The sequence below is a fragment of the Primulina tabacum genome, chromosome 2 (genome assembly GCF_025594145.1).
Source record: "Primulina tabacum isolate GXHZ01 chromosome 2, ASM2559414v2, whole genome shotgun sequence".
NCBI lineage: Eukaryota > Viridiplantae > Streptophyta > Magnoliopsida > Lamiales > Gesneriaceae > Primulina > Primulina tabacum.
The window spans coordinates 12,037,024-12,057,741 of record NC_134551.1 but is presented as its reverse complement, the minus strand read 5'-3'; the positions used below and the strand labels follow the sequence as shown (position 1 = coordinate 12,057,741).

The window sequence follows — 20,718 nt, the reverse complement described above, 5'->3', positions numbered from 1 at the left end:
ACCAATCACGCTGAAAACAAGAAACGATCAAGCTAGAACCACCTCTCGGCTGTTGCGATCAAGGGCTCGGGTTTGAGTTCTTTTGTAGCATGGCTGGGCACGGTTGGGACCAGGGCTGTCTAGGTTCACGCAAGGGGTCAGGGAAGGGGTCCTAGCCATGCTAGGCCTCGATCACCAGGGCTGTGAAGGAGTCCTAGCTCAATGGTGCACAATGGGCTGGTTCAGGGTCTGGTTCGGTTGGCTAGGGGCTAGGCGCTTGATCGAGGAGTCTTTGTCACAAGAGTGTCTCGGTCGTGGCTTGCAGTAGGGGTTGTGGCTTGCGGTTGGGGATAGGGTCTGGTCCTAGGGGTGCTTAGGGTCTAGTAGGGGTCCAAGGGAGGTCTGGCTCAATGTTGGCTCAGGCCGGCTCGAGCATGGCTCGATGGAAAAATCAAGTTGGCTCGAAGGGGCTCGGTTCGAGGGACTAGGGTTTTCTTCTTTGAAAGTAATTCGAAACATGGCTCACGGGGGTCGAGTCATGGTTCAAGAGGGCTAAAATAATATAAAAAGTTTAAGTTTTAAATTTGAGAATTTTATATTAAATTCTGAAATAAATCGGGATTAAAACGCATTAAAAATGAATAATTAAGGAATAATTGAAAAGTCTAGAATTTAAGCTAAATAAAATTATGATAAATTTAATTTAAGCTTAAATAATTATTTGGGATATGTTAGAGTCAATGAAATCAAGAGAAAGTCAAATTCGAGGAATTTTACGTCTAGGGGTAAAACAGTAATTTTACACTCGAAAATTAGTTAACGTCATGACAGTGTCTTGAAGGCTGTTTTATATATTAATATGATTATGTTGCATGGTTATGGATTTTTATGATTTAATATTGACATTTAAAAGATATGTTATATGCTTGGTTTAAAAGAAAAATTATATTAATATGCATGTTTTTATAAAGTGATGGGAATACGAAATGTTTAAAGATGTGGAGGGATTGTGACTAATACGATGATACGAATACGATTATATGTAAATACGTAAGGCCAAGGCTCAGTTGACGGGTGAGTGTGTCGCTAATGTCTCCGCCGCCCAGTACTATGGTTACATGTAGATTGATCCATCGCCCAATACGAATACGAATACGAATACGAAAGTCACAATCAACAATCTGAATTCAACGAACATGAATATGAATATAAATATGTTAATGATGAAAATGAATATGTTGATATGAAAATGTTTATGAAAATGCTTATGTTTAAGTTTACGCATCTTCGTGAAAATGTTATTTTACGTAAATGTATTTTCACTGTTGCATGTGATATGTGTACATATTATGTTGTTATCAAGATTATGGTAAGTTGAGTCTTTAGACTCACTAGGTGTGATCGATACAGGTGACTTTGATGATGAGGGTAGTGGAGGTCTTGATAGTTGATCTGATTGGACTGAAGTTACACATAATCCAAGGACCGGCGCTTCTAGTTTTCCGCACTTACGTTTGTGATTTATGACTTTTAAGATTATGTTAAAAATATTTTACGATTTTTTTATTTATACTTTGAGCGGTTTTTGAGAGGTTGATAGTATGGACTATACTTTTCAAATATTGTTTTTTAAGTTTGGTAAGATGTTTGATGATTTTACGATTTGAAATATTTCCTTAATTTTTCAAAATATTAGTTGGTTGTTTTATTTTTAAAATAGTGTCAAAATACTTTATACATTCTTGTATGATTCGGCCGAATGGTTAAGTAAGGTTTTAAAAAAAAATTAATAATTTTTAAGAAAACGAGTATTTGACGTTTCAGTCGATATCAGAGCCAGGTTTTGAAAACTTCATGTTAGAAACTTTCATATTTTATATTACGTTTCAGTTGGTATCAGAGCCAGGTTTTAAGAAAACATATATTCTTGTAAATTCATGTTAGAAACTTTCTCGAATTCAGACGAATCAATACTAGATTTTGAAAAACTATAATAGTGATTTTTTTTGTGCCATTCTTGAAAAATTATCCGGGCTTTGATAAAAGATATTTATTAATTATATTTTTATTAAATTAATTAATTATATATTTGAGTTAATAATTATTTATCACAATATAATTTTTAAATAAATATATTTTTTAAAAAATAAATTAAATAGACTTAAAAATAAAAATATATTCCTTCTTGAATTTATTAATGATAATTAGAATTAAAACCAATTTAGGTTAAATTCAAATTTACCAATTTATAAATAATTTATGTACTAATTAAATTATTTACAATAACTAATTATACTAATTTATCAATAATTCGTGTACCATAATGAATTTTACTCTTTCTTTAATCAAATGATGTTATTTCGAAATGGATGTTATATTTTTCAATAGTCAGACAAATCATACTGTGGATAGTCGGTCGCCGGAGTTCTATATTTTCAGGCTAATGTTCTTTGCCTGTTAACTACCAGGCTTCAACTTTCACCAGAACCGAACAAGTTACCGGCCTTCAACCTATACCCCTACGACAGTTACGAGAATTTCAATCCAGAAACGAGCGTAGAAAAGGTGATATGAAGGCAACTGAAATTAAGATTAGAGATTGGCCCATGAAAAAGAATCTAGACATGCATTAATAATTGAAATATCAAGAACCAAAACTCACTCTCTAGGAGAAATATAAGCAAAGAAAACAGATCAAGAAGCCACTGAATGAGCATGAAATCAAATAACCCAACAATACAGCCGAGGGGACGTTCCATGAGCTCTTTATAGTTCACCTCACAAGAGGAATGAGCAGGTACTCAGCATAGAAGAGCTGCATAAATTAATGGGAGACATTAGAGATTTTTTTCATTGAGCCTTCACACGACTCCGCGGTTAACCGAGGGAACCATGAAGTTATCCGGAAAAATATATCAATGAATTCAAGAAGCTCAACACGCTTTCTTGACAAAGTGGATTGATTGATTACCTTCCATATGAACATGTAAAAAGCTGTGATCGCAACCTTGTTCTTCAAATCAGTTGATTTTGCACGGTTCCATAGCAATAAACCCAATATGCCATGACCAATTACCTAAAATACAAGTGCAAAGAGAAGAAAGATGTCGAACGAATTGGTGACCATCGAACGGATTATACTTGACCAATATAAATTTAAGATATCCTGGTAATCAATCTTTCATGATCGGCAATATCACAATCTCCTCAATGTAAAAGTTGGGACATTAAAGTTCATTGCTGACAAAAGATTGAATCTCGTAACATAAATTTTTATACTTAATCAAGGCAATTTCTATGTGGCCATAGTTTTCCCCTTTTCTATTTGAGAAGGGTTTTAGACTTAGAACGGTCTTCTTATGATTATTTCGAGCTTCTGATATTTCGTCTACTGCTAACACAAGTTGATGGTGTTTGTGACATATAATCACGATTTGTGCTGTCGGCCCATCCTAAGTGTCAGATTAAGAAGCAAGAAAGTAGATGTGAAAGATAAGATTACCGTTGTCCACTTGCTCCAAGTGCAAGAGGATGTTGCTCCAACCAACAAAGCAACAGCATATGCCATTTCAAGAAGAAATATACAAACCCAAAAAACCTGTTATAATTTAATTAGAAAATCAAACATTACCATATACCAATAAGAAACGACATTGAGAATGTCATTTCAGAATGGAATGGCATATTAGTTGATCGTAACCTTTTCTTGGCCCAATCGAACAGTAAAAGACTGGATTCCATAAATCTTGTCCCCCACAATATCAGGTATGTCCTATAAATATCAAGTTCCAAAGTAAAAATACTGGTCTCCAACCGTTTTCGGAGCGTACACATAATAAAGATCACTTACCTTGAATAATGCTATGACCACTGAGAAGAAGCTCATGAAAGCAGTTGCAAATATTACAGGCTTTGCAAAGACAGCTGGTCTACCAAAAACAAACATCTGAAAATGGCAAATAACGTAAGCATAAATTTATAAACTTGCAACATAGAGCATCACTAGAAAAATGCATAAGAACTGCACTAAGAAAAACCAGAAAGTCACATCATATTTCCTCTCCTGTTCAGGTCTAAATTTTACAGCAATCAACTCAATTTTAATTCTAGATTTACCTCGTATGGAAAAGGTATTGGACATCAACACTAGGAAGGTCATAACTTCATCTAAGCACATAGTTTATGTCATTAAAGGATCAACTAATTTTGTATAAATGGGCAGCAATATCAATCAGTAGCAACGAGATAGCAAATATTTAAGACTTGCTGCAGTATTATGAAAAACTTTACATTTGATTCCACTACACAAGTAATGAAGATCCAAAAGTGTTATTTCTTATAGGACATTAAAGTCAAGCCGTTCAAACGTCCACCCCATAGAGAATGATTTCATGTATCCTACCAACTCCCGAACGACAGAAAGTTACTTATTTTGGACATGTTGTGTCAGCTTTATGAAAAGCAAGAGCTCAAAGTCGTAAAAGCACAAGGAACATTAAATGAGCATTTAATGATACGTATGGCATATGAAAGCGACATGTCCATTATACCGAATGATAGTACTGATGATCGTTGAAAAGCAAATCCCACAATTTGAGCTTTTCAACTATAAATATGCAGAAATTTGAAAAGAAGAATATAATAGAATCTATCAACAAATTTATCTCAAGCCAGCGTATTTCAAGATCTTCGAGCACACTTAATCTTTCGATCATAATCTGCTCACTCGATCACTCGCTTATCAGAATACATCATATCATCCAAAGATCATTTTGTGTTGATGTATCCAAGTCTGACCGTTAAAGTTTTATATTTGTTGTTTGAGGAACCGAAGGTTATTAAATATCCATAGTTGTAAAGCGAGCACTGAGAGCTTCAATTAGGAAGTGATAAGTCTTAATTGAAATGGACTGTTACAAAACATTGTAAAATCAAAGTCTTTTAGTGAAAACCTTCCTAACTGGAAGAAAGTGTGACGAAAGAGTTTTATCTCCAAACATCCATAAAAATATTTGTGTTATTTTATCACGCATCTTACATTCTCTCAAATCTTATTTCAAGTTGTTTCTTGTCAAACGGTTAGATATAGATCATCATTGGTCTAGCTGGACCGTTCCGCACTTACTCATTTTTAGTGGTCTATCAAGTCTAGTCGCTCAAGAATATTTTTTAACAGCATAGAAATTGTTAAGAACGGTCCAAAGTTTAAAACGTTTCGAAAGAGTTTATTCACATCCTCTAAGCTCTAGTCCGATCCCAACAATAAATATAAATAGAAAAATAAGGGACCATTACTTTTGTGGTTTCCCAATAAATATCACGCAATAAAAATAACAGTCATAAACACCTGGATATGCAAATAAAATGCTATTTGAACAATGACTGCACGCACAGCCAAGATGCATAATGCTGCAACAACAGCAAATCTCTTCCATCTCAAAAGTGGTAGCTGAAACAGCACAAACATATATGGTATCACATAAAGGTAGCACAACAAAAATAAGTTTATTTTTATAAGATAAAGCATTCAGCATGAATTTATTCCATCACATCAATTAACCAGAGGACTACGCAGTCAATAGTTCTCGTTCTCTTCCTTCCAGAGTTATTATAAAATCCAACTAGGAACAATAAAGGAAAAATTGAAAGTACAATAATAAACAAAAAACACACTATTTTACATGGAAAACTCTTCTAAAATGGAAGAAGGGAAAAACCAATGCCTGAAAGAGAAAACCATTGTAGTTCTTAAAAGTTCCGTATAATTACAGAAATCGATATTTATAATGTATTCTAAGACTACACCCCATTGTGCTGAAATCACTATAACAATCTCCATTGCATTCATTCCCCTTTACACTGTCGTAAAAAAGATCTCGGATGCGGTGATATAGAAATGTATGGTACATGAAGCCACACTTTGATAGATATACATCTAAATATACTTAGATAAATATAAAAAATTAGCCTCAGGCATGCCACCGCAACACAGGGTTGGACCCACGGTGCCATGGTCCAATTTACAGTCCATCATTATAAGGCCCGAAATTTTGTGATATTGTCCAGAAAAACCCAACTCTGGTCCATACTGAGCAGCCATATATTAATTACTAAGGCATGTAGAAATTTTCAAAGTATTGAGAAGTTGGAGGCTCACAAAATCAGTGAATAATTCAACATAATGAGAATTCAAGACGATAAAAGCTCCTTACACAAAGCAGATCTTTGAATTTTTAAAGGCAGCCCGATGATTAAGTGTTGTTTTCAAGCTCATATTTGAGACAATTATTCACCATCCAACTATAAAAGAAACAAAAGTGCATCAAAGAATCAGCTCACGTTTATGGAATATGCAGTTCCCAGCACAAAGCTGACAGAAAGTGCCCATAGTAGTGGACCTGAACGGATCATCCACCCAAGCCAAAAGCTCTGCAAATGGTAAAATAATAGCTTACGGCAGAATAAATTTATAAAGGATGACTTATGAATTTCAGATATCTATGTAATAACATAAAAAGGATTATAAAGGTGGTACACTTGATTGTTCTTCCTTATCTGACAAGACATGGATATTCAAAACTATTATTAAGCAATTGAAGTCTGAAATATCTTTTTACCCACCAAGATGGCAAAAGATGATACAATCATCGCACCAGTTATCACTGAATACTCCCCAGATGCCAACGGAAGATAAGGTTTATTTACCTGACAATAATAATAATGATACTTTGTCAGAGTTGCATCCAGGTTGCATTAGTGTTTTGAACAGATAGAAGAGAGTAAAGAACCACGACATAAAAAATCGAGTATTAAACTTAACAATTACCGAAATCAAAATAGATACTCTTGATAGTAAAACAAAAAGATATCTTCCTCCTGATAGAAACAGATACAGCTTGAAACTGATGACCATCTGGAATTCTAATGCTATCCATACTTCGTGTATTTATTATTTAAGGAAAAAATATGCAAATATTCTCAAAACTTGAGCATTGAACATGCAAGTAGCTGTCTCTCCAATCTTCTTCAAAGAGATAATGCTCCTCCTAAGTGTTTGAAAGCTGGTTATCTGACCGGATAACCACCATTATACTTATACTCAACATGTTATAATCCACGTCGGTTCCATGAGATATGAAGTGATCAATATGTTTGGTAGGCTTTTCTGCTTCAAAACTGGTATTTCAGTTTGGACTATCCTTTTGGGTATATAGCTCAACATTGCATTCTCATGGGGAAAAAAAAGAACTCCTTGGGAAAGGCTATGATATGGTCCATGTGAATAATGTGGCCCACATTCACATTATAAGCTAGACTAAGATGCATATGCCAATACTGATAGGTGCCATTGTGGGCATAGACTTATCAAGGAATGGACAACTATTATGACCTCATCTCTCTCTTCTGGTATTAATCAGCCTAGCACACCATTGACAACAAAGAACATAAACAGAAATAACAATTAGAAGCCTGTCATTTTATCCTCAAAATCGAAGTCATGCATACATTTGATGCTCCTAACTGAAGTAATTCAAGTTTACACAGTCTGAAGATCTGAAGTAATTTTAATGACTTGCATGAATACCGAAATAAATTTGTGAAATTTTTTGGTCCTTCATATAATCTCAGCTTTTTATTATTACGATACCCAAGAAATCCTGGATTAGCCCTTGAGAAAAACTGGATTAGCCCTTGAGAAAAAAAAAACTGGATTAGCCCTTGAGAAAAAAAAGAGAGTTTTCTTGTCTTAACTTCTAAATGATTGCATATGGATGAATAGGTATTTCTTTCTGAAACTAACCTTGTCTATGTCTATGTCTGATATTTGGTTTAAGCCAACAATATATATATTCATTAACAGCGCAGCAACAATGGCCTGGTACGATACAGGAAATGCATCAGTGTATGCAGCATCAATCAGATTCGAAAGATCATAATCATAGCCAATGAAAACTGGACACACCTCAAGCACCCCACTAAAAAATAACGGAGAAAAATCTGAAAGCTTTTCAACTGCAAGGAGAGAAACTGAGATTATGCTCAATGCCTGCAGATCAAAACGCACTGTAAGTTTCCCGTATTTAACAAACCTCACAGGTATAGATCACGGGCTCATCTCATAAAAATAAGAGGATTGAACCGAACTGTTCCTATGACTGTGTGAGGCCGCGAAAATCTGTAGAAAGCATCTAAGGCATGTTGTGGGGAATTCCAAGGGTTCTTCGGAGGTTCGGACTCAAAAGACTGTTCAGAAGCTGATTTAACTCTAGAATCCAGACTCCGGCTCGAGTTTAACTTCACAATTCTTCCACCAAAACACCTTTCATCAATCAGAGCTCGCCCTTGTAGCTTTAATCTCAAGGGCATGGTATATGATTTCCCCACATTTCTGAAAGCTTTGCGTTTGAAAGAATGCGTCGCAACATTTGAAGCTATTAATTTCAAATACCAAAAATTAAAAAGAAAAGATTTTGAAGTAACATTTCAAAACGAAACAACGAACCAATCATATATATGAATGCAGGTAACATGAGAAAAAAAACCCATTAAATTGCACTAAACTCGGAAAGTACAACGCATCCGCAATCATGCAAATTGTGAATTCCCACTCACATCTATTATTCACCCCAATACATCAAATCAAACTCGAATCATGAGAAAAATGTCAAAGATTTTACAAAATCAAGAATCACCGACACAAAAAAAAAACAGAATCTTCGAACTTGAACCCGCCGCCCACAAAACAAAGCATTAGCAAAAACAGGGAGAATAGGATCTGAGCACTTACAACAGTGGAGTGAAGTTAACTCGGCCAAATATGGGATTGGAAGTGGAGATGAAGCTTTCTGGAAAGACCCAACAAGCAAAGGCTCCATTTTTCCTCTCGATCTCTTCTCACTTGAATTTCAGCACCAAGAAAAAGCTCAATTAATATGGTTTTGAGGACGAACTTGTATCAATTTCTAGAAGAGAGGTGAATGAGGTTCTTGCACGTATGTCCAACAATTTGCAAGGTCCAATAATACGAACGTATCGTAAGGGACTGCTTGGACAGACTTTTCAACGTACGAAGTTCTCAGTGACCTCATACAAAAATGAAATAAAATTTCTGATCGTTTTCATCGTCTCTGTCGTGTTAATATTTAGCAAAAACTTGTGGAAATCATTTAAAATTATCAAAAGGCTCGTTTTATGTTAGATTTAAAGTAAATTGGCTTCTCAATTTTTCAAAAATAATAATTATGTTGTTTTCTAATTTTTTTTCATTAATTTGTTTCAAACAAAATGTTAAAAGTAATACATAGTCATTTTTTTTTACCTCTCTCCATTTAAAAAAACATAAAAAAGGAATTTGTGAGATCGTCTCATGGTTTATATTTGTGAGATGGATCTCCGACCAAATCCAATTCATGAAAAAAAATTATTTTTTATGCAAAAAAATATTACTTTTCATGATAGGTATAGGTCGGATTAACTATTATCATACATATAGAACTGTGAAATCGATTCAATTATGAGATCAAATGTTACACTGACAGTCCATGAGTTTCATATTAATTTTCAAAATCCATATTTTATGTACAGTACATAAAAAAAATTTCGATTTTCAAGTTGTCAAAAGTGGGAAAATGAGTGTCCAAATTGTAACCAAAGAAGCCCTGTCATTGGCAACACGAGACAAAGAGGTCAAAAATGTTGACTAACACATCTCTTTCATAATAAACCAGCACCAGCTCCAGCTCCAGATGACCATTTTACCCTAAAATTATAATAGTAAAATTAACTTTTTATTCAAACATACACACACCCTTGAAGATTGATAGAGACATGAGAAATTAGCATGGAAATTCATGTGTATAGTTATTGGCATATCCGTCAAAATTATTAATCCAAGCTTATTTAGAAATTCAGTTGTTATCCTTAAAAAAAATATAGATTCAAATACTTCTCGTAAAATGATGTACAATCTTTGTGTTTTGGTAATATGTAGTAGTCGATCTTAGTTATTGAATAATAAGAATTTAATCAAAAAATTTTTTTTTATCAATTATCGGATGTTGGATCGAACTAAATCACAAGGCGAGAATAAAATAAAATTTCAAGTCATATTTATTGCCATAAACACTCGAAATTTCATCAAATTGTCAAATGGGTATATGTACTCTGATTCTGTTTTTTTTAAAAAAAAAAAAACAGTTGAAGACATATTTTTCGATATTTCTTTTCAGTTCTTCAAGAAGTCCTGTAAGAATCTTGTCCAACATAAACTATCCATATGAAAGATGATTTTTGTGAAATTTATGTATGTTTGGAAGGAAAAAATTTGATCATGATTTATAACCAGTAAAATAGCACACAAAACGAAGAGTACCGGGTTAGAGAATCAAAACTTTCTGATATAAGGGAATTTTCATAAAGAAATTAGTGATACTTTTTATATTCATTTTGATCTGATAAAGACTAGATAATCTGGATGATTTAAGTTCTAATTTTATATTTATGTAGTCACTAATCATATATACATATCTTTTTTTAATATATTGATACTCACTAAAAATATATGGTTCTATTCTGGTAGATGAGATTAGCCCGAATTCAGATCTCGTTCTTGTTCTGGGTCTGAAATCACAAAGGAAACCGTTAGAAGAGGGTCGGGAGGGTGTCCCAGCGTAGTACTTCTAATGCTAAAGTAAGCTACTGAGAATAAAAATGATATAGCAGCTAAAGATGCTACTGAGAATCAATATAGTAAACGAATAAATTAGGCTATCAAACCTAATATTTATAAGAGAGTACATGAGATCCATCACGGGCTACCCACCTTGGTTAGGAATGGGTCGGGAGTCCAAAGTCTTGTTTGGGCCTGATTTTGATGGGCCTATTTATGGCGTATAACTAGTCTCCACCTCCAAAGTCGAATTGAATCGCAGGTTCAAAGTTCGATTAATTGTGCTTCCCACATCCCTAGATGCACCCTCTGTAACGCCCCAAATTTGACGACTGTCCTCACTGTATCAAGACGAGTCTTTTCAGCATGCTTATGTCCTCACTCACACGCACCCTGGGAAACTTCTCAGGAGGTCACCCATCTCAAAATTGCCTCAAGTCAAGCACGCTTAACTTTGGAGTTCTTATGTGATGAGCTACCGAAAAGAAGATGCACCTTCGTGATATGAGTAGTACACATCAAATCTTTTAAGCCATCTTCAACTGTACAGTCCATTACATTGAACAGTCTCGGAATCCCTCTCATTTCGGTGTGGGATCGGTTCATTCATGTTCTCTCCACCTAGAAGCCTGTCAGGAGCCGCTCATTGTCCGTCCAACCTAATTGCACCGGCGATCACCCCCCGCCCTCTTCGACCCCGGGCCTCACACCCTCCATCAATCACCTTTCCTTTTTCGAACGGTCAGATTTTCTTTGGGACCCTATAAATAAATGTTCTCTCCTCGCATCATTCTCCTCTCCCCCACACAATTTTCCTCATCCCTTCACCTTCACCCACTAACTCTCCTCTTCCGCTTCTCCCCCTAGCAAGCTCGCTCTCTCTACTACTTAAATTATAATCCACTCAAGTATATGTTGTCTGCAAATAATATATTTCGTAAGTACGAGATCGATCCACAGATAGGTTATTTTAAGTTTAAATTTATTAATTTATAAATTACAAAATGAAAGAATGAAGTTTACAAATTATAAATTTGTCAAGGCTCAAAGATTTATTCTTGGTTTATGTAATATTTTTTAATTAAAAGTAAATAAAGGAAACCACTATAAAAAATGGTTCCAAGAAAAAGAAAATTAAATATTTAAACATATACATAATATAATATAGTTCTCACTGTAAAAAATAATGAATTAACCGATATTTTATATATGGTATTTATAATTATATATACAACTGTTTAAATATAAAATTGCATAAAGTAAATGTTAAATTAAATAATTATATTTCATTTAGAACAATCGGCAGAGCAATGCTATTGCCTAAATGAAATATATGATTTAATGATGCGGAAAGTAAAAGTTAGTTGCGGTAAACTAAAAGTTAGATGCTGAAAGTAAAAGTTAGTTGTTAAGTTACTTAAACTATATATATTATTTAGAACAACTGACAGAGTCACACTATTGTCTAAATAATCATACAATTTAATTATAATTATATATATTGTTAGAACATTTTATGTTCGCAATCTTGCTTGATTTTTATGTTAACAAAACTTGTTATTTTGTTACTAATGAACTTACCTAAGTGTGCAGTTAGCTGAACGTAACTAAAGTTATCGAAGAATGCAAACTGAAAGTACCAACAAATTAATCGAACTGAACCAGTTCATTTAATGAATCGTAAACCAGTTCAGCTGATAGGTGGTTCAGCAGAAAACCTTCAGAAGCCTGACCAGCTGATGAAGAGTTCAACTGATGAAGAGTCCAACTGACCAGTTCAACTGAAAGAGTGAAATCAGTTCAACTGACGAGTCAACTGATTTCACAAGCCCAACTGAAGATCAGTTCATATGACAAGTTTAGAAAATCAGTTAGAACCAATCAGTTACAGGACACGACAAGCTTATTCAAATGAATCCAGTTGTGCACAAAAGTACAAAAGCAATTGTCCATTCAAAGGACCATAATAGACATTGCTTCAATGTTTAAAGCCAAAAAATTCCATAATGACTGTCGAAAAGCACAGACATATTTCGAGGAACATATTAAAAATGCAACGGATACAATAATTGAGTCTCACTATACAATCAATCTTCTCGCCTATAAATAGAAGATGAAGATCAGTGAAGAAAATACAATCAACAAAACAACAAGAATGTGTGAAGAAGAAGGGCATGCAAAAACTTTATCAGCTTACTAGAAGTAATCATCCCATGAGGGAACACTTTAACGTGTTATCATCTTAGTATAGAAGCCTCTTTCCCTCAGTGTGTGAGAACACCTTCTTGTTGTATTCATTGTTCAGTTTTCACACACGCACACAATATCACTCACAAATACAGAGAGCTGAGCTTATTGTTTAGCTGTGTGAGTCTTGCACAAAGACTTTAAACTTGTGTTTGTAGTCTTTAACACATAGACGTTAAACAAGTGTTGACTGGATGGTGCTGCCTTCAGTCTAGGCTAGAAGTTCAGTTAGATAGTATGGTAAGTCCTAAGCTGAGTGGATTTGTACAAGGCGTTGTATAAATTAAAGTCTTCTAGTGGATCCTACCCGAGGTGCTAGAAAGGGTGACATAGGAGCAGTTGAAGTCTCCGAACATCCATAAACATATCTTGTGTATTTAACTGGTTAACTTTTATTTTAAACTGATTTGATTAGTTCAGCTGATATCAGTTCAGTTCTCACCATAACTGAACTGATACAAGCTCGAACTGATTCTCCTTATTTCATTTAACCAGTTTACACAAGCTAAAAGTTTTTAAAATGTATCAGCTTTCTTAACGAAAGATTACTTCGAGTATTTTCACTTGGTTTTAAACCAAACTCGATTTAATTCATCGGTGTTTATATTCTTAGAACACGTGCTATTGCAGCTCTTTGAGAATATTGTGTTTGAAGCACCTCAAAGGTGCCCCGAACCGATCCTTCATATACATAAATAAATATGATATCCCTCACTTATAAAAATGGGGATTTAATAATTTAATTATAATGATATAGTATTCATTGTATCAAATTAAAACAACAAATCAAGATAACTTCTTTTATGGTACCAAGCATTTGATGTTAATGGATAATAAATACTCAAAATTATACCTACAAATAAAGATTAATTAACAAAATAATAATAAATTAAAGAAGAATATAAAAAACTATAAACAATCTTACTTGATCGACCAAAAGTACAATGTTCTCACCTTGACTTCAATGGATTTAGCTTGCCATAAACTTTCTCGAATTTAACATAACACTTATGAATGAAAAAATATTATAACTTAGAAATTTTATTCTCACACACAAATTTTATTTTTTTACAATAGTTTATTCCCTTTCAGGTTAATACAAGGCCTCTATTTATATGCAAATATGAGGAGACGAGAAAATAAAATATTAATTTGTACATGTAATTGGTGCAATTGGTCTTCATGAATGACCCAAGCATTGATTGCATCTTGCACCCACTCTTTAACAATCTTGTCAACTGATTTGATTCTTTCACATAAAACAAAAGTTGTAGATAATTGTGTTGACTGGTTTGTGATAAAACTTCGCGACATTTTACCAATTAGTTTGAGAGTTATGTTGAATATACTCAAGCATGGTAAAACAGTAATTCTATTGATACCACTTTTACTTGTTGCTCCATTATTCCAATTGCATAAAGAATTTTAACTCAAGGTTGTCATCAATATTGTAGACATTGAAATCAACTTTCTACGGGTTCAAGAATCATCTCCTTCTCATTTCTCAAGCAAAGATTATTCTTGTTTTATCAAACCTGTAAAAAAAATAACAATAATATTAATATTATACAACACATATATTTAAATACAAATTATTATAAAACTTATAAAATATAGATATTTAATACAACTTAAACTACAAAATATTTAAGAAAACATTTAACAAATATACATTTTTTTATATTTATCACACAATATTAAAATATTAAATATAATATATATATATAAATTTTCTTAAAACTCATAGAATAATATAATTGTTGGGATCGGGAAAGAGTTTAGAGGGGGGTGAATGAACTCTTTCAAATTTTTGTCTTTTAAAATCTGTTTTCAACCGTTTTGAGATGGTTGAAAAATTCTTCTCAAACTGTTAGAAATGTGAACCACTGTTAAGTGCGGAAAACGGTTCACAATTTCCAATGTTAGCTTAAAACCGTTGGTAGGCTTATCAACAAAATATAGCTAGAAAAGTAAGTGCTTCTGAGAAATAAAAGACACGAGGTTTTTTTATGGATGTTCGAAGATTGAAGACTCCTACGTCACCCTTTATTCCTCTTTAAGAAGGATTCCACTAAAAGACTTTGGCTTTACAAAACTCTTTGCAACAGCCCACTTCAATCAGGACTTATTACACTGTCTCTTTTGGAACTCTTAGTGATCACTTTACACTTCTGGATTTTAAAAACACTTCGTGCACCAAACACCACGACTTAATCAAATAACCAAAAGGTTACTGATGTAAATAAAAAATCTGATGTAGGTAGCACGAAGATGATCCTTGAATGATCGAGTATCTTTCTGTTTTGAGCGTGCTTATTGAGCGATGAAGTATATAGACTTTGATAGAGCTCTAAATCTGTGAAGTATACAAGCTTATGAAAATTTCACTTCAGTGAGTTGAATAGTTTTCTTCGCTTTGTTCAGGTGTTTGTTGCATACTATCTCCTCTGTTAATATAGACGTTCTTCTCAACGGTCGGTGTGAGTAACGTTAACCTGCGAGAGAGGTAAGCTATGTCACTATCAGATGCAGCCACATTAAATGTTCTTCAAATGAGAATTATTGTTCTTTTTGCTAGTGAAGCCTTGAATCCCGTTGCTTGATGAGTTGCTTCAGAGTTACCGTTTGTAGCATTTGTCTTTCACCTACAAATTCTTGTAAGGTGTAAATGATCTTTCTTTTTCTGGGATGGTTATAAATGCATATCATTCTCGGGACTGATGCATAGACTAGTTGACTTTGAATCGGTGCAAACCATTAAATGTGCTGAGCCGGTCAAAGAATGTATTGTATTAAGTGAGCAATAAGTGGCTCTCTTAAAGACGTCTTCGAATCAGCCGGATCTTCTTTTACAACAAACGGTTGATTGCTCATTTACTGCAAACCGGTCGCGGTTAGACTCTTTATGCTTTAGCCGGTTGAGAAGTAGATTAGTTGTTTGAATTAGGCGGTTGAACTGATACCTGTTACACAGACAATGTGCAGATGTTTTCTGAAACAGTGAATTGCTGTTTTGATTTTGTCACTCACCAAAATTCTTGAGTAATAATAATTTATTAACAATAATTAAATTGATTATCCTCATAACATGTATAATATCAAGAATATAATGTTAAAGCCTCAACTCCATATTCTCTCGGGTTAAAATATTTTATAAATAGATGTTTCCACTCATGGAGTTGGATAAAAATTGTGCACTCATTGAAAATGACTGATATTAAAGCAGACAATCAGATAAACTTATATTGAAAATAAGATAAGATATTTTACCAAGAATAAACCCATTTTTTTTTTTTCTTTCGCTGCAAAGTTTTACATTATTACAAAATTTCTTCCATCATCATATCAAGGAATTTCATTAATGTTAGCACAACAAATTTTTTTTATATATGTCTTTTTTTATATAGAAATATATTTTTATATACAAATACCTCCAATAATTATTTTTTTAGAAGGTATATCTATTAGAAATTTACTTCGAAAAATAATATATTTATTCTCTAATAAAATTACAATCGAATTTTCAAACAACTTTGTAGCAATTTTTTAAAAGAATAATATCCAAGACTTCGCTTCCTCCGGCATGTGCTGCTTTGGAAACTTTTCCCATCAATCCAAGACTACCACCACCATAGACCAAGTGAATCTTCTTCTCACCATGTATTTTTCCAAGTTTTTCTGTTGTTTCTTCATAAATTGAATATTTCTCTGTACTAGATCCATAAAATACAAAAATATTTTGAATTTTGTTATATATATATATATATACACACACACACACACAATAGTATCCTTTGTTGGAGTTGAAATGCCTAATTTTTGTGCTAAACAACATAGAGGATCTATATCAAATACACAATCTATATAATAATTCTTCTTATCATAGAATTTTACCCGCAATTTAAGAAGTTCGGTTTGCACATATCCACTAGAATGTGTCACAAGAGACATTGGAAATTCATCCAATGGATCCTTACTCAAGCCATTCTTAATGAATAATATTTTATCTTCTCTATTTGTTGATGTCATTCCAACATTTCTACATCGCCCATCACAAGTCCACCTAGCACATTTATAACATCTACTTGTGTTTTTTGCTCTACGTTTCTTTGCATAGCTACTTTTTCCAAATCCAAGCATCTGTTTAATAATAATCTTTTGTGCTTCACAATCCAAACGAATCTTTGTTTCAATTATAAAGCGGATATAATCGGGAATACTGTTAAGAAATTATTATTATCCAAAAGTTTTGGTGATCGACAAAATCAAGATAGCACTTCACTATTTCAAGAAATAACTGCATATCTTATGTGTAGCAGGTATCAGTTCAACCGCGTAGCCTAACAATCGGACTGCTTGACTACCTGCTACTGCAAAAATAGTTGAACCGCTTAAACAAAGGATATACTAAAGAAGTCCGACCGCTTGAATTTTAGACCGCTGATAATTCAACCGCTTAAAGTAAAAGAAGATGAACTTCTCAATCGGCTAATTCGAAGACATCATTAAAGAGAGTTATTTATTACCTACTTAATGAAAGAAATTCTTTGACCAGTTCAAGACATTCAATAGTTTGAACCGCTTCAAAGTTAACTTTTCTCTACATCAGTCCCGAGAATTATATGCATTTATATCACTATCCCAAAATGGAAAGATCATTTATCTTACAAAGGTCTGAGGATAAAAGTAGTTGCCATAAACTGTAACTCTGCAGCAACTCTTCAAAGAACGGGACTCAAGGCAACATCAGCAAAGAGAACATTTAGTGCAGATCTGAAGAACATTAAATGCAGTTGCAGCTGATAGTGACACAGCTTGTCTCCGTTACAAGTTAACGTTACTCAATCCTTTCAACCGTTGGAATGATCGTCTATATAAACAGAGAAGGAAGTGTGCAAGAAAACACGCGATACATTATCAAATTCACAATAGTGAAATCATCACAAGCTTACATACTTCAAATATTCAGAGCGCAATCAAAAGTCTACACACTTCATCGCTCGTAAGCACGCACTGAACAGAAAGATATCTGATCATTCAAGGATCATCTTCGTGCTAACAAAATCAATTTTTTTACTTATATTAGTAACCTTTCGGTTATTTGTTTAAGTTGTGGTGTCTGGTGAACCGAGTGTTCTTAAAATCCAGAATTGTAAAGTGATCACTAAAAGTTCCAAAACAGACAATGTGATAAGTCCTGATTGGAGTGGGCTGTTGCAAAGAGTTTTTGTAAAGCCAAAGTCTTTTAGTGGAATCCTTCCTAAAGAGGAAGAAAGGGTGATGTAGGACTTTTCAACTTTGAACATCCATAAAAACCGTGTGTCTTACTTCCTACAAGCACTTACTTTTCACTATATTTGTTGATAAGTTTGCCAACAAGTTTTAAGCTATCATTAGAAATCTTGAACCATTTTTCCGCACTTTACAGTGGTTCATATTTAGAGAGAAAATTTTGAAAGAGTTCATTCACCCCCCTTCTAAACTCTTTCTTTATCCAAACAAGTGGTATCAGAGTAGGATCTTCTCAAACATTGATACACAAAAAAATACTCATGGCATCTTTCAAAACAATCCCTATGTTTTCAAAGGAAGATTACGATGATTGGAAAATTCGTATGCAGGCTCGTCTAGCAGCCCAGGATGACGATATGTGGTACATCATCACTGACGGGACAATGAAGATCTTAAAAGTAAATACAGCCTGCAATTACCACTGAAGGTTCTCCCCAAATGGTGGAAAAGCACCGCTTTGAATGGACAGCTGAGGACAAGAAGAAAGCAAATATCAATAACGTAGCAAAAGATATTCTTTATAAGACCTTGGACAAAAATATGTTTACCAAAATCAAGACCTGCACTACAGCAAAGGAAATATGGGAAAAACTAACAAAACTGTGTGAAGGCAATGATCAGACTAAAGAAAATAAGTTGGTTGTTGCTATCTAGAAGTTTGATAATGCAAAGATGAAGCTGGGAGAAACTCTTGCAGAATTTGACAAACAGTTCAGCAGTATTATCATCGAACTCATTTCCTTGGGAAAAGAATATTCCAATCGAGAAATTGCCTTGAAGGTTATGCGAGCTCTTCCCAAAGAATGAGACGTAAAAACCATAGCAATGTGAGAGTCGAAGGATCTGAATAAACTGGAACTCCATGATCTTTTTGCTGATCTTAAAGCATATAAGTTCGAACTTCGGATACGAACTAAAGAGGAACCATCCACCTCCCAACAAACAAAGGCCTTGGCAGCTACCACGGGGACTCTTCCAGTCGAAGAGTCCACAAGTAAGAAATTGGCTGAGCAACTAAGCAATGAAGCCATTTCCTTATTTGTTAAAAAGTTAAGTAAATTCAAGCGTAAGAATCAATCTCAGACTAATAAACCTTACTTCAAAAGGACCATACTGATGATGGTCAAGCTTTCTTTAACTGTGTAAAAAATGGGCATTTTATTGCGGAATGCAACAAGTCAAGAAAGAATGAAAAGAGACCGGTTGACAAGAGACGATCTAAACACGATAAAAAGTTCACCAAAAAAAAAGAGTCAGCAAGTTCTAGTAGCAGAAGAGGACAAAAGCAAATGGGCTGACTCAGATTCAGAAAAATCCATCTCTGAAGAATCTACAAGTGAAAGTAAAGATGAGACAGTAAAATGCCTCATAGCTAATGAAGATTCAGAACTCTCAGATGAAATGGTATTTAACTTTGACTCTATTGAATTCACTCGAGAAGATCTGGTCACGGCACTACACAACATGGTAAATGAGTTTAAAGGACTATCGCAAAAATTCGATGAAGCCAATGCAGAAAAACAGGACTTAAAAAACAATTTGACTCTCTCTAGATGCTCGCTGCAAAAGGAGATCGACTGTTTGAAAGTTAAGTTAAGTCTGCTAGCTGCTGAGAATGATGATTTGCATAGACTGTTCCATGCTACGTTAAAAGAGAACAAACGGTTGATAAATATAGTCAACTCATCGAACAAGTCATCTGCCTCACTTAATAAGATGCATGAGATGCAAAAACCAGCCGGAGACAGAACCGGGCTAGGTTACATTATCAATGAATGCAGTACTTCAAAAGCATCAACTCAACCTTTACTAGAGAAAGACAATTTAAAATCAATTAAATTTGTCAGATCTACTGCGGTATATGAACATGGCAAGCCTGAAGTTCAAAGCATTCAGAATGTAAATCTTGAGAACAATGGAAGGCGATGTGGTTTAAGATATTTCGAAGTTAAGAGTGCTAATTCCAACCAATCATGGCTCAGACGCAGGCCAAATCCAACCGTTCAAAGCGGTTCAGATTGGTCCCACGAAAAGCCAAGCTCGACTGGATATCACTCAAAAACAAGACCTAACCGCTACCACAATAACCGACCTATTCAAAAGAGGTACAGAGTGATTGAAAATGACAGACGGCAAAGACAACTGTATGACCGAGTGCTTATCGCTTTACCAAAAGCTATAGATGGTGGTAATGGTGCAACTCAAATCTTTTAAACCGCATAGCAGCTCAAGCACCACGGTTCGATCGTTCCACCAAGCAGGGACAATTATTGCACCCAACAATCTCCCTTCCAATAATTGCACTCCTTGCAATCAATGGGAATCGAACCTGTGACCTTGGCTCTTATACCAATTGTAAGACCGCGTGCTTACCACTTTACCAAAAACTATAGCTGGTGGTAATGGTGCAACTCAAATCTTTTAAACCGCACAACAGCTCAAGCACCACGGTTCGATCGCTCCACCAAGCAGGGATAATTATTGCACCCAACAACAACATACTGAAAAATAAAGAACACTGCATACACCAC

At 34.3% G+C, this 20,718-nt stretch overlaps 1 protein-coding gene across 2 annotated transcripts; it reads right to left on the bottom strand.

Moving 5' to 3' along the window:
- Nucleotides 1-2,586: 2,586 nt before the first annotated feature.
- On the bottom strand, nucleotides 2,587-9,047 carry LOC142530427 (homogentisate phytyltransferase 1, chloroplastic). Of its 2 annotated transcripts, XM_075636263.1 has the most exons (12): nucleotides 8,768-9,046; nucleotides 8,125-8,411; nucleotides 7,943-8,026; nucleotides 7,781-7,855; nucleotides 6,601-6,684; nucleotides 6,319-6,408; nucleotides 5,327-5,428; nucleotides 3,830-3,925; nucleotides 3,680-3,751; nucleotides 3,482-3,577; nucleotides 2,951-3,055; nucleotides 2,587-2,794 (listed from the first exon to the last, which is right to left on the bottom strand). In XM_075636263.1, exons 1-12 carry the CDS (start codon nucleotides 8,853-8,855, stop codon nucleotides 2,753-2,755), a joined length of 1,221 nt encoding a protein of 406 aa, XP_075492378.1. In that variant the 5' UTR covers nucleotides 8,856-9,046; the 3' UTR covers nucleotides 2,587-2,752. The 2 variants fall into 2 exon arrangements, with proteins under 2 accessions (XP_075492378.1, XP_075492385.1); XM_075636270.1 differs by lacking the exon at nucleotides 5,327-5,428 and having other exon boundaries at nucleotides 8,768-9,047.
- Between the last annotated feature and the right edge of the window lie 11,671 nt (nucleotides 9,048-20,718).